This window comes from Oscarella lobularis, chromosome 4, assembly GCF_947507565.1.
Source record: "Oscarella lobularis chromosome 4, ooOscLobu1.1, whole genome shotgun sequence".
Lineage (NCBI taxonomy): Eukaryota > Metazoa > Porifera > Homoscleromorpha > Homosclerophorida > Oscarellidae > Oscarella > Oscarella lobularis.
In genome coordinates this window covers 2,466,958-2,478,761 of record NC_089178.1, presented here as the reverse complement: position 1 = coordinate 2,478,761, position 11,804 = coordinate 2,466,958, and the positions used below count along the sequence as shown (strand labels likewise).

General features: G+C 47.4%; 2 protein-coding genes across 2 annotated transcripts; both read left to right on the top strand.

Moving 5' to 3' along the window:
• Positions 1–4,798, top strand: LOC136186019 (GTPase-activating Rap/Ran-GAP domain-like protein 3). The gene is made up of 24 exons (XM_065973255.1): positions 1–185; positions 405–486; positions 559–645; positions 712–805; positions 999–1,117; positions 1,182–1,246; positions 1,302–1,365; positions 1,423–1,449; positions 1,517–1,592; positions 1,656–1,751; positions 1,818–1,921; positions 1,984–2,086; positions 2,152–2,304; positions 2,363–2,472; positions 2,533–2,715; positions 2,770–2,836; positions 2,894–2,941; positions 3,000–3,095; positions 3,155–3,268; positions 3,326–3,486; positions 3,543–3,771; positions 3,827–3,910; positions 3,973–4,091; positions 4,161–4,798. The coding sequence occupies exons 1-24, from the start codon at positions 1–3 to the stop codon at positions 4,644–4,646; spliced, it is 2,952 nt and encodes a 983-aa protein (XP_065829327.1). The 3' UTR covers positions 4,647–4,798.
• Positions 4,799–4,918: 120 nt separating this feature from the next.
• Positions 4,919–11,553, top strand: LOC136186067 (kinesin-like protein KIF14). The gene is made up of 38 exons (XM_065973307.1): positions 4,919–5,238; positions 5,456–5,687; positions 5,742–5,764; positions 5,825–5,912; positions 5,961–6,056; positions 6,109–6,161; positions 6,213–6,351; positions 6,410–6,514; positions 6,568–6,689; positions 6,744–6,842; positions 6,922–6,995; positions 7,050–7,197; positions 7,254–7,317; positions 7,376–7,478; positions 7,534–7,615; positions 7,667–7,713; positions 7,772–7,830; positions 7,880–7,917; positions 7,968–8,093; positions 8,151–8,298; positions 8,353–8,439; positions 8,496–8,561; positions 8,607–8,708; positions 8,759–8,810; positions 8,864–8,955; positions 9,011–9,049; positions 9,115–9,219; positions 9,271–9,374; positions 9,431–9,503; positions 9,562–9,652; positions 9,712–9,801; positions 9,849–9,932; positions 9,984–10,106; positions 10,167–10,366; positions 10,430–10,597; positions 10,654–10,791; positions 10,848–10,928; positions 10,986–11,553. The coding sequence occupies exons 1-38, from the start codon at positions 4,967–4,969 to the stop codon at positions 11,448–11,450; spliced, it is 4,278 nt and encodes a 1,425-aa protein (XP_065829379.1). The 5' UTR covers positions 4,919–4,966; the 3' UTR covers positions 11,451–11,553.
• Positions 11,554–11,804: the final 251 nt, after the last annotated feature.

Genomic DNA, 11,804 nt, shown 5'->3' with positions numbered 1-11,804 from the left:
ATGACGGAAAGGTCACGAACTGACGCCGTGGGACGGCGCGCTGTATATATGAGTCGGCGCACAGCAACGGCACCTTCACAGTACTCAACCTCAACGATGGACGAAGACATCTACGAACGCGGCTGCTACACGCCGCCACCCGTCCTACGACGACAACGCAGCATCGCCGACACTCGCCATCTCAGGTACTTATACGCGTTAGCTAGCCCATCCGTATCGTGTTACGAAGCGTCAACACACAACTCGCGAGTGAGAGAAAGGAAAAGGCCATGCCCCCATTCTTCCTCCCCCTATAATTCGATCCCTCCCCGCCTCGAGGGCACTTGACCGAATCCGCGTCATTATTTGTTTACATGCGTCTGCGGCCTGCTGTTCGCCGCTTCATCTCCGCTATCTATTTACAGTGCGTCGGTCGACTCGCTCATTTCGCCGCGACGCCGTCAAAGTCCGGCTATGGCACGAAAACTGTTCGGCTCCGTCGAAGAGGTAAGTCCCACGCGCGCGCGCGCGGTGCGCGGCGTCAAACGCGACCAAAAAGGGGACACTATTTCTCGACAGCTCGCCACCGTCGACGCGCGAAGCGGATCGTCTCAGACGAAGCGCTTTCGAATCGAAAGCCAGAGCGTTGAAAACGGACTCGAACAGGTGATTCTGAGAACATCCGTGAGCCTCCCTTTTTTCACAATCGGCGCGCCTCTCTCTCGTTCGCAGCTCGATTCGATCGCGTCGAAAACGACGACCGCCGCCTATTTGGAAAATCCCGAAATCGAGACGCGTTGGTACTTCAAGTATTTCTTAGGAAAAGGTACAGACCGAGGGAGTTTGCGAACCTACAGTAGACAGTGGGAAAGGGTGTGAAAGGGGGGTGTTGGCACTTCCGCATGCCGAGCAGCACGTGCTTATATCAACACGCCCACACGCTCGAGATCACCCACGAATTTGGCCTGTTATTCACTTCGAAAACGCGTGCTTATCGTTTTTCTTTCCTTCGTGTGCAGTTCATCAGAACTTTGTCGGATGCGACGCGAAGGGAAACCCGTTCTTTTTGTCCGTTGTTGCCACGGACGCCGACAATCACGGCGGCGTTCAGTATAGGAGTATCCTCTGGCAGAAAAAGGTGCGAATGACGCGCGCGTAAAGTCGAAAAGGGCGCGAACCTTTCCGGGTTTCCTCCTTTATAGGGCAACACTCGACTCTGCTTTCCGTACACACCGGGAAAATCAGTGAACTACAAGACCGTTTTGCAGTAAGAGAACGCGCTTCGACCGGACATTGCGGTTACGTCGCCCTTTTCATCGCAGACAGTTCAACATGACGAAGTTTGACAAGTCGCCGCGGGAAATTTCCAGTCCAGCCATACAAAAGGTGAGTCGATTAGGCGTCTCGTTTCCGGTAGGACAACTGAATAATATTTTCTTTTAGGACTTGTTGACTTTGGAAGAACAGGAGGTGAGTGGGACCCCCCACTCGTTTTGCTTCGCAAACACCCATACGTTCGTTCGTTCTTTTTGCACAGGGCACGGTCAACTTCAAGTTTGGCGTTCTCTATTGCAAAGAAGACCAAACGCAGGAAACGGATATGTTCAGCAACGGTAACGATAATCCTGACTGATCATAAAGCGCGAGCCGTTTTCTCTATTTCTCCTCTTCTCTAGTGTCCAGTAGCAAGAATTACAAAAATTTTCTCAAATTGCTCGGCGACAAGATTCCTCTCGAAAACTGGGATCGCTACCGGGGTGGCTTGGACAGAAGTAAATAGCAGAAAAACGAATGGATGGACCTTCGTCTCGTCACTGTTGCCTTTTTTTCCCCCCCAGGTGGACGTACTGGATCTCACTCCGTCTTTACCGTCTATAAGGGACACGAAATCATGTTCCACGTTTCCACCATGCTGCCTTATTCAACGGACAATCCGCAACAGGTGCGCCGCAGAGTTGCGCTTCATTTGTGATTTCCTCTCATCTCTCTCTTTTTGTGGTACAGTTGGAAAGGAAGAGGCACATTGGGAATGATATCTGTGTCATTGTGTTCTGCGATGGCAAACAGCCGTCCTTCCAGCCTTCGCAATTGAAATCGCAGTTTGTCCGTAAGCTATTTTTTCGCATAGAAATTCGGGAGCTCTGTAGCGACTTTTCTGTTTTTTTTTTTTAGATATTTTTGCTGTGGTGACTTTCGACGAGGAGGAAGACGCCTACGGACTTCAGGTGTACTCGTCGGAAGCGGTGCCCGTCTTTGGTCCCCATCTTCCGACGAAGAAGGCGTTCAAGGATCATTTGGCCTTTCGGGAATTTCTTCTTGCAAAGCGTAAAAATGAATTAAAGCAGACGCGAAAATCGAGAAGTTACGCGTGATTTTTCTTCAGTTATGAACGGGGAAAAGGCAGCTTACATGACGCCGGTTTTCAAAGAGAAACGTGAACGAACGCTGGACGTTTTGATCAAGGGTCTGGAAAAAGAGTACGAAGCCATCATGGTGAGAACGTCGCGCCCGGTGATATCGTTCTTTATTTGCCTCTCCTCTTTTACGGTTAAGGTACCTCGACACTCTGGGTTCATCAGCGACGGCTTGCCGGTTTTGTCTCCTCGCGTTCAACGGCGGAAAAATCAGGCGAAAGTGACGGAATTCCAGCAAATCGGTCAAGATCTCAAGTTGAAGAGAATCGTCAAGGGAGACGCTCCGACGAGTCTACAGACGAGCACTTCGATCAAACGTGACGTAAGCGCTTGAATACACATAGGAAACCCATTGCTTATTCTCGCGCTCGTTCAGCCTTGGGAACCCGAGCCGCTCTTCGACGAACCGTTTGAGCACGCCGTCTATTGTGGAGACACGTGGGGTGAGTATTTGGAGAGATGGAGAGATCTGCTTGACTCTTGATGATTTTTTTCTATAGGCGAGGATGTCGTTATTGGTTCCAGTGGGGGCGTCTTCCTGTTTCACGGTAGGTCCGAATTCCTTTCCACCTGCTGTGCATTTTCATCTTGGATTGTTTTCTTCAGACAAAGAATATCATTGCGTTATTCCCAAAGTGATGGTAATGCAACAGATGTCCATACTGGAGCAGCTTGGCATTGCGTTCATGCGAGGGAGTTCAAGTGAGAATTAATTAATATCGTCTTCGTCAGCAGTCGACGTTAATTTTTTTCTTCCATAGGTACGAGCAAAGACAAGTATCTGTTTGCTATTCCTCTCACGCAGTTGCACGCGTTCGGTTCGGGTGCCTTGTCGAAGGACGACTGCAAGAAGTTTCGAGTCAGCAAAACAAAAGGTAGGTAGCTGTTCCGTTGATTGCAAAGTGTTATTGATTTTGACCGATGTCTCATAGGATGTCACTTGTTTGCTGTGAGTCCTCTCGACAGCAAGACGTTTTACGTTGCTATCGCCGTGAAGACGAAAGTCATTGTATACAAGTGGGTGTACACGGTCGACGAGCGTCCTTCGTCAGAAATGGAAGGCCACATTGAATCCGCTCTCACATTTGTCAAAGTACGCAATTAATTAATTAACTAAAAGAGAAAAATTTCAGCATTGTCACGCCATAGGAGATTTCCTTTGGGGAGTCCGTCCACGTCATGAGACTGATCGACGGTTCGGTGACCGGCCGAAACGATCTACTTTGCGTCGGTTATCGTCGTCAATTCGAACTGGTCGACTTGGGAACGTACGAGAGAGAGAAAGTACTCGATCTAGGAAAGAAGTCGAGGGAGACGCTCGTATCGGTCCTCGACGTGTACGAAGACAATCACGCCGAAATTGTCGTAACACACGGACGTACGTGAATCTGAAATAATAACGTGAGGAGGATAATCGTTTCTCTCGCCTTTAGATATGTCGCTCAATAAGAGCCTATCGTCGACGGACGACGTTCCCGACGTAGAGATCAGGTGGAATTCGGCTCCCCACTCCGTCGGTACGGTGTGCGCTGTGATTTGCCGCGCGGCTCGTCGTGACGCGCCGTATTCGTTTGTTTAGCGTTCGTCTTTCCTTACATATTGGGCTTTTCCTCGAACACAATCGAAATTCGTCTAGCCATCAACGGCAGCCTGGTGCACACGTTGAAGATGCCGCACGTGCAACTCATTGCCGACAAGGTAAACGCGTTTGAAAAAAAAAAAGCAACGAACGCGGACGGGAAAATAATAGTTGCTCTCTTTTTCTAGAACGATCTCATCTTCGTTTCGACGGCGTCGATACGACGAACGCCGTCCATGAGCGACATGTCAACGGCCGGACAATCGAAGCCGAAGGCGCCTCGCATGCGAATGGTCTCTTCGTCCGGTACGCTTCAAGCGAGCGTCACGACGACGAATTACGTCTATCGAATCTCGGCCGACGCTCTCGCCGGCGTCACGCCGTCTTCGTCGCCTTCGAGCACGTCTCCCGTTCACTTGACGCCGCCCGGGTCCGAGATGTCGACGTTGATTGTCGGCGCGCCTAAGATCGAGATATCGCGCACGAAATCGTTGAGGCGTTTTCGGTTGGCAAGCCATTCGCGTAATCCGCACATGTACTCGAGTCTACGCGACTTGGAGTTAGCGTTTACCGACCCGGAGAGCCCTAGTTATAGTTCGAATGTGGACATGTCGCCGCTTTCGCCCAGCTTATTGGACAGGGGACTACCATCGGTCTCGCTCACCAGCGTGTAGCTAAAGTAAAGTCAAAAGTTATATATTGGTCTGGTAGTGAATTATTTGTTGAGTTCGCATTTTATTGAATGTAGTGTATAAAACGAACGTTGGAGGTTTTTTATTCTTATTCTTTTGCGTACAGTGCATTCTATTAAAGTAATTTCGTCTAAGCGCTATTTAGTCGGAAGAGGAGGTCGGCGGGGTTCCGCTTTTAGAGTCTGTGTGTTCTGCCGCTGGTTGTCATGGCGTTTGCTAGTACGCTACCAGTAGGGCGTGCGTTATCACTTATCAGGCGACATTTCAACTTTCGCAGCCGTTCCACACCGTTCCGCACGACGATGACGAGCGTGGAGGAGAATCGGAAGCCGCAGCGACGCCAACTGCCTTCTGTTCCGGGACGCAAATCGGTTCCTGTCGTGACCGTGTCCGCTCCGAACTTCCCAACGGGTTCGCTAAAGCGAGAAACGTCGTCGGCGTCGTCCCTTTCACCGCTGCTCGACTCGACTCGACTGTGGAGACGATCCGAATCGTCGGCGAGCCTCGAAGGATCGACGAGCGGCGAAGATTCGTCGGTGATCGTGGCCGTGCGCGTTCGACCGTTCAGCCAGAGGTAAAGCGCAGAAAAGAAAGGAAGAAATAGAGAGATAAGAGCAAACGAGGAGGAGGAGGTTGTGTTGCTATCTCGCTGTTACATGTTAGACCGTAATTGAGTTTATCTATTAGTCAATGTATCTGTACTGGAGTAAGGTGATGCGTTTGTTAGATGATAGATGCTTCTTAGTAGCCAATTAGGCGTCTTGCCTTTAAAAACGGATTTGTTTTGGTAGAGAAACTATCGATGAAAATACTTGCTGCATTGATATGAGAGGTCAGCAGGAGACGCTGATCACGTCGTCGAGCGGGCAAAAGCACGAATTCGTCTACGATTACTCGTTCTGGTCGGTGGACGACGTCAATCACCATTGCGTCGATCAGGAGGAGGTCTACACTCAATTGGGATGCCCGCTTCTAGACAGATCCTTTGAAGGATACAACACGTGCTTATTTGCTTATGGACAGGTAAGAAAGGGGGAGTGTTTTTCTTTTGCTTTCACGAATACCTATTTTTTTCAGACTGGTTCAGGGAAATCTTACACGTGAGTCATCTTTATCTTTCTGCATTGTTTTTTTCTTCTACGCGTTTTCCTTTTATCTAGAATTATGGGAGAAGGCGAAGCCGTCGGAGTGATTCCTCGCTTCAGCGAGGAACTCTTTTATCGTATTGATGCTTTAGCCAATGAAGAGGTATTCAAGTGAAACGCTCGTCTGAAGAGACGTTGATTCGTTTTCCAGACGACTTTCAAAGTGGAGATCAGCTTCTACGAGATCTACAACGAAAAGATACATGACCTCCTGTCGTCGTCATCCAAGAAAAAGAAGAAAACGACGGTGAGAGTAGAGAGAAAAGAAGAGAATGTCAAAGAGAGATCATTTTCTTTAGCTTCGCGTTCGAGAGCATCCTGTTTTGGGACCGTACGTGGAAGATTTGAACCAGTAGGTCCAGCTGGCGGAGATCGATTTTCTAAATTCCAGCTTCATTTTCAGATACGTGGTGACGTCAAACGAGGGAATTCAGAGATGGATTGAAGTTGGAACGAGAGTCCGAGCCACGGCCGCCACGGGAATGAACGATAAGAGCAGCCGCTCTCATTCCGTCTTTACTATTCGATTGACTCAGACACAGGTATCACATACATAGCTGTGACTGTATCTCTGTAGAGGAGGGGAAAAAATGCTTCTAGATCTTCGAGGGTCAGGAATGCACCAGAGTCAGCAAAATCAATCTCATCGACTTGGCTGGTAGCGAAAGATCGAGCAAAGCTCGAACGTCGGGAGAAAGGCTGCGGGTTAGGAAGCACCTGAAATGTCAGCTCAACGAATCGACTCTCTTCTTGTGTAGGAAGGTGCCAGCATCAATCGTTCCCTTCACACTCTCGGAAAAGTGATATCCTTATTGTCCGAGAGGTCGACGGGAAAAAAGCGGAAAGTTTTTATCCCATACAGAGACTCGTCCTTGACTTGGTACATACAATATATTTTATTTACGTATTCATTTCCAGGGGTCCTGGGGAATAGGTTGTTGAAAGAGAGTCTCGGGGGTAATTCGAAGACGGCCATGATTGCGACGATCAGTCCGTCTCTCGAGCATTACGAGGAATCATTGAGCACACTTCGATATCATTTCATTAATTAATACGATAGCTGGGGCGTGGGAAATTTCTTTTTTTTTGATTCCTTGACTAGTTTTTTTCACGTATGCGCAACAAGCGAGAAATATTGTTAACGTGGCGAAAATCAACGAGGATGCGAGCGCTCGACTGATAAGAGGTTACAGGTTCCCAGATCTTGGTCGTTTGCGCACAACAACGTTGGTTTTTTTAGAGTTGAGAGACGAGATTGAGAGATTGAAACGATTGCTTGGCAACGCGAACCAGTCAGGAGAGGAAGGCGGCGTGGTGAGCATTGCCGAACTCTTGGCGCTGAAGGAGAAGCTCCATTCAAATGAACAGCTGATGGTTGATCACACAAGGCAAGAAGAAGGGTTGACTCGTCAAAATTCTCCCTCTGATCATTCACTCCGTTTAGGACTTGGCAAGAACGATTGGATATGTCTGAGAGACGATATAGAGAAGAGGCGGATCAGTTTAAAGTAAATAGTGAGATAGTTATTAGTTGAGAACGACGTGGAATTGTTCTCTTTGATACAGAGATCAGGAGTTGCTTTTAAAATTGAAAATCGTCTGCCTACGCTAGTCAATTTGAACGAGGATCCTCAGCTTTCTGAAATGTTGCTTTACGTCGTCAAAGAAGGTGTCATTGAGAAGCAGTACTGCCATAGGTAGTGGTGTAAATTTCTGTAAAAAAGGAACGACTACAGTTGGCCGAGAAGATGCGGAAATCGAGCACGATATCGAATTGACAGGAGCCCTAGTTGCCGCCAATCACTGGTGAGAAATGTTGAGCGTTAACGTTCACATGGACAACGTTATCCGTTATAGTATGATCGAGAACAATAACGGTACTGAGATCACTCTTACACCGATAGGTGAGGAGAGGTCGCGTGAGAATGACCACGGTTTTCTTTATTACTGAAATTTCTTTAGGTGACGCTAAGACGTTTGTAAATGGGGAGCAAGTGGAAATAAAGACGGCTTTACACCACGTACGAATTCGTGTTTTGGTTGATTTCTTTGACTCTTTTTCTCTCGCAGGGAGATCGAGTTGTTTTTGGCGGCGATCATTTTTTCAGGTTTACAGTTCAATTAGTACATAATGCATGCCGATTTATTCGTGTATTAGATTGAATAATCCTGCTGAAGTGAAGGATCTAAGTAGACAGTCGTCATCGTCGGCTTCGTTGTCTAAAATCCGGCAAAAAGGATTTGAGTACGCAAAAGAGGAGTTGTTTCAAATTCAGAACGAAAGGTTTATTTGATCATACATCTATGGACGAAGAATTGCGATTTAGTGTCTATTTCTTAGGCTAGAAGCAGAAATTGAGGAGGCAAAGATGAAAGCTAACGAAGAAGCTCTAGCTGAAATTCAAAGGGCGAAAGAGGAAGCGCAGAAACTGCTTGAAAATCAGAAGTTGCAGCACGAAACGAAGCTTCGTGCATTATCTGAACAAATGGTGAATAATTTCTTTCTTTGATTATTTGCCAAGTAATCTCGTCTTATTGCGCAGGAAAGCCACCATGGAGAAATGTCCGAGCTGGAAGCAAATTTGAAAAATGATAAGAATAAGATTGAGGAACTGGAAATCACCAAACAAGTGCGACCCCAGTCGTTTGCCTTATTATCGTTTATAAGCGCGCATAATTTTGAAAGGCCTTAGAAGACGAACTTATCGCTAAGAAACACCAAATTTATCTCCACAAACTGAGTACTGAAAAGGTATATAACCGAAATATTTCGACGAAATTACGACTTCCTCTGTAGGCTGAAGTGGAAAGGCGAGAAAGGCAAACGAAACTTCTAACCGATCTGGAAAGCGAAAAGCAAAAGATCGAGGAAGACGTGGCCAAATTGAAAATAAATAAGGTTTGCTTGAAATCTCTTTTTGCTTGATGATTTTACGTTCCTTGAATTAGCTGCAAAGGGAAAGGAATAAAGGACTGCCCGGAAGTTTTGCACTGCATTCACGTAGAGCATATGTACATAGGAGGAAAACCTTTTCCTTTACACTCTATTGTCAGCAGCGGAAAAAACGAGCAAGAAGGATCTAATGAGAGTCTCGCTGTTGATAAGAGAAGCGAACAGCATAAGCGCGAATCTCCAAAAGCACACTGTATACGCGATAACGACTCAAATGGACGAATTCAGCCGATGTCTCTGTGTTTTAGACGTTCGAAAGGGAAGACGCGCGAGGAAGCGGAGGCGAGGTACGTTCGGTAGAATTAGCCGTTTGTCTGAAGACTTTTGTTGCATTGAATGTATATAAAATCAGACCGTCATCAGAATTCGTCTTCATAATACCAAGCTCGGCATCACGGCCACGTGGGATTTAGACAAATTCGAATCTCGACTCGAACGAATGAGAGAAATCTACGAAGTGAATATAAACAGACGCGAGGTTGATTATCTTTACTGATTTTGCCTCTAGGACGAAACGGACAGCCAGACGGACGATCTTTTCTACGACCCCAACGACGAATGGGAAAAAGATTCGTCATTCTCGGCGTCGTCCCCGTCCCCGTCTTCGAGAGCGTAAATGGGAGCAGTTATTGCGATAGGGGCTCGCATAAAGAGTGTATTCTCTTCAGTTCGACTCGTTCTCTTGCCAACAGAAAGGCCTTGTCTGCACCTCGCCTTAAGGAGCTTCCTTCGTCTCTTCCCGTTCGTTTGCTTTCTGATTTCTTTTGTCGCATCTAGTTAACGTTTTTGTCTTGTGTAGAAATCGTTTAGGGATCTGCTTACGTCTCAAGCAGCTGTCGTCGCATCGTCGCCACTTTTGGCGGGCAGACGACCGTCATCTCAGTCGACACGTACAGTTTAAATAAAAGGGGTGTCTGTATTATAAATTATACTTTCTGTTGTTATTCAGCCATGTCCACTGGAGGTGTTTCGTCTATGGACGACCTGACCTTTACGTCGACACCCTTTACACCTCGTTCAGAAATGAGAAATTTCGGAGGTATCATTAGATAATGATTTATTCTCATCTTCTACGTTTTACCTTAGATGATGTCTTCAAATCACTGACATCAGTGCCTGTCATTTGCAAGAACATGATAACGACGGCAATGGCAGAACTAGACGATCTCGGTCACTATAGCAATTGAAAAATGACAATCATCTATTATTTTTTACCGATAGGATCGTCGACGGGCCAAAAAACGCTAGCCGATCGCGTTTTGGAGCAGTGCCAGCGTTTGAAGGTAGCAGCCACAGCATTGCAACAAATCTTCAAAACGAGAAACGAGTCCGCATTTTCGACCGGTACAGTACATCCGTCGCGTCGTCGTAAACGACATTCATTCGACTGGTCGTGTGTGTTAGTTCCTCTCTGTGAGCAAGAGGAGGCTCGCTTTCAATCGATACACATGTCGTCTGCCATGGGCATTCTCACGGAACTCGTTGCTCATTGGACGCATCTCGGTCTCGATTCCAATTCCGAAGTATCGTTGGCGGAGAGTTTGAAACGGCAGCTGAGGGAAGCGACGCAGAAGGTGAACGTCAATCTGGCGAGAATGCTTCAAGTAAGATAACACTTGTGTGTGTGTATATACGTGCCTGTTTCTATAAAGGAATTTAAAAATTAGGGTTTGATCAACGAAATCGATTCTATGGTTGACGATTCGGCGATTCAAGTCGTTGAGGCAATCACGTCTGTAGCGATGGAAACGGGTGCTCTTGCCATAGCAACGCTGGGCAAATTTTCGAGCGGACGTCGTGGCGACGAGTCTCAGGCCAAAGCGAAAGACGACAAGGTAACGTGGAAACGCGAAAACAACTACTGTAGTCAATGTTTTCTTTTCGCCCAAAGGTTGACGACGATTTGAAATTGGCGTTTCGTCAAGGCGGCGAAATATTCGTTGAACGTCGCTTACAGGCAGCTCGATCAACAGTCGAAAAGGCCAGTGAACTGTGCCAGAAATTGGTCGAAAGAAATGCGAAGGATCAAGTATAGAAGGAACTCTCGCGATGTCCTACATCCCTCAATCGTCAAATTTTTTCCAGGTGCCCAAAGACGTTCTAGATTCCGTCGTATCTCTTCTCGAAAACGTTTCGTTTGTTGTGAAGAACGCAAAAGAATTCCAGGTAAAGCGAGTACGCCTTAAGTTTTCGCGCTCCTATAAGAACAATTGATTTTGAAAGAGAGAATACGTGAATTGTCGCGAGGACGGCGACGGAGGCGGCGGCACCGGCTCGTCGTACAAGAACTATCAGCGCATCAAAGGCGTGACGGGCGAAGTGAGCGACATTGCGGACGCCGTTCAGTCGATGTCAAAAGCGTGCGCTCACTGTCACATCGAACGCGTTCAAGTGGCGACGAGAGCGGTGGCGAAATACGCCGTGCAGCTGCTCGACGTGCTCAAACTGAAGGGTCCGCATTATGCGAGCGACGCGAGCAGCGACAGCAGCGAGTCGTCTTCGTTGGATCTCGAGGGCTGCATTCGGAGTGTTATTCGCGCAGCGAAAGCCGTAAGCCAGCGAACGAAACACTACACTTCTAATGCGAGCGAAGTGGAGGCGAAACGCCGCCTCCTTGGAGGAGCGACCAATCCGCGAAGACCGAGCGGAGAAAAAGGCGTTTTTCTTTTGCGAGAATCAGATACGTAATGCACACAGAATCTGCTGCATGCACCGACCCCTGACTATAATTTAGCATCGCTCATAGTTTTCTCTTTTCTATACGGGTAGAAACAGGACGCTGCCATCTTGATTCGTTAGCCGTTCTAACGTTAGACTATTCCCCACTCCTCCGTTACCCCGTTTAGATTATTTTAGAGCAGGCCACGCTGTCGTTTGCGATAGCGCACGTTGACTTGCCCGTGATAGAACGGACGTAGAGCCTCCACCGTGTACCTATCTGAAATTTCTATACGTAGGCGTATCCATCAAGTTCCATTTGGATAAAAAAGCGAAATCTGTGTCGGATAAATAATTTTGAAATATGTATAGGCGTATCCACGA

Coding starts and splice junctions, on each gene's coding strand:
- LOC136186067 (XM_065973307.1), top strand. CDS start 4,967: ATGACGAGCGTGGAGGAGAATCGGAAGCCGCAGCGACGCCAACTGCCT. Junction 9,653..9,711: donor ACCGTCATCTCAGTCGACAC/GTACAGTTTAAA, acceptor GTTGTTATTCAG/CCATGTCCACTGGAGGTGTT. Junction 10,929..10,985: donor AGAACGCAAAAGAATTCCAG/GTAAAGCGAGTA, acceptor TGATTTTGAAAG/AGAGAATACGTGAATTGTCG.
- LOC136186019 (XM_065973255.1), top strand. CDS start 1: ATGACGGAAAGGTCACGAACTGACGCCGTGGGACGGCGCGCTGTATAT. Junction 2,716..2,769: donor GCACTTCGATCAAACGTGAC/GTAAGCGCTTGA, acceptor GCGCTCGTTCAG/CCTTGGGAACCCGAGCCGCT. Junction 2,837..2,893: donor CTATTGTGGAGACACGTGGG/GTGAGTATTTGG, acceptor TTTTTTCTATAG/GCGAGGATGTCGTTATTGGT.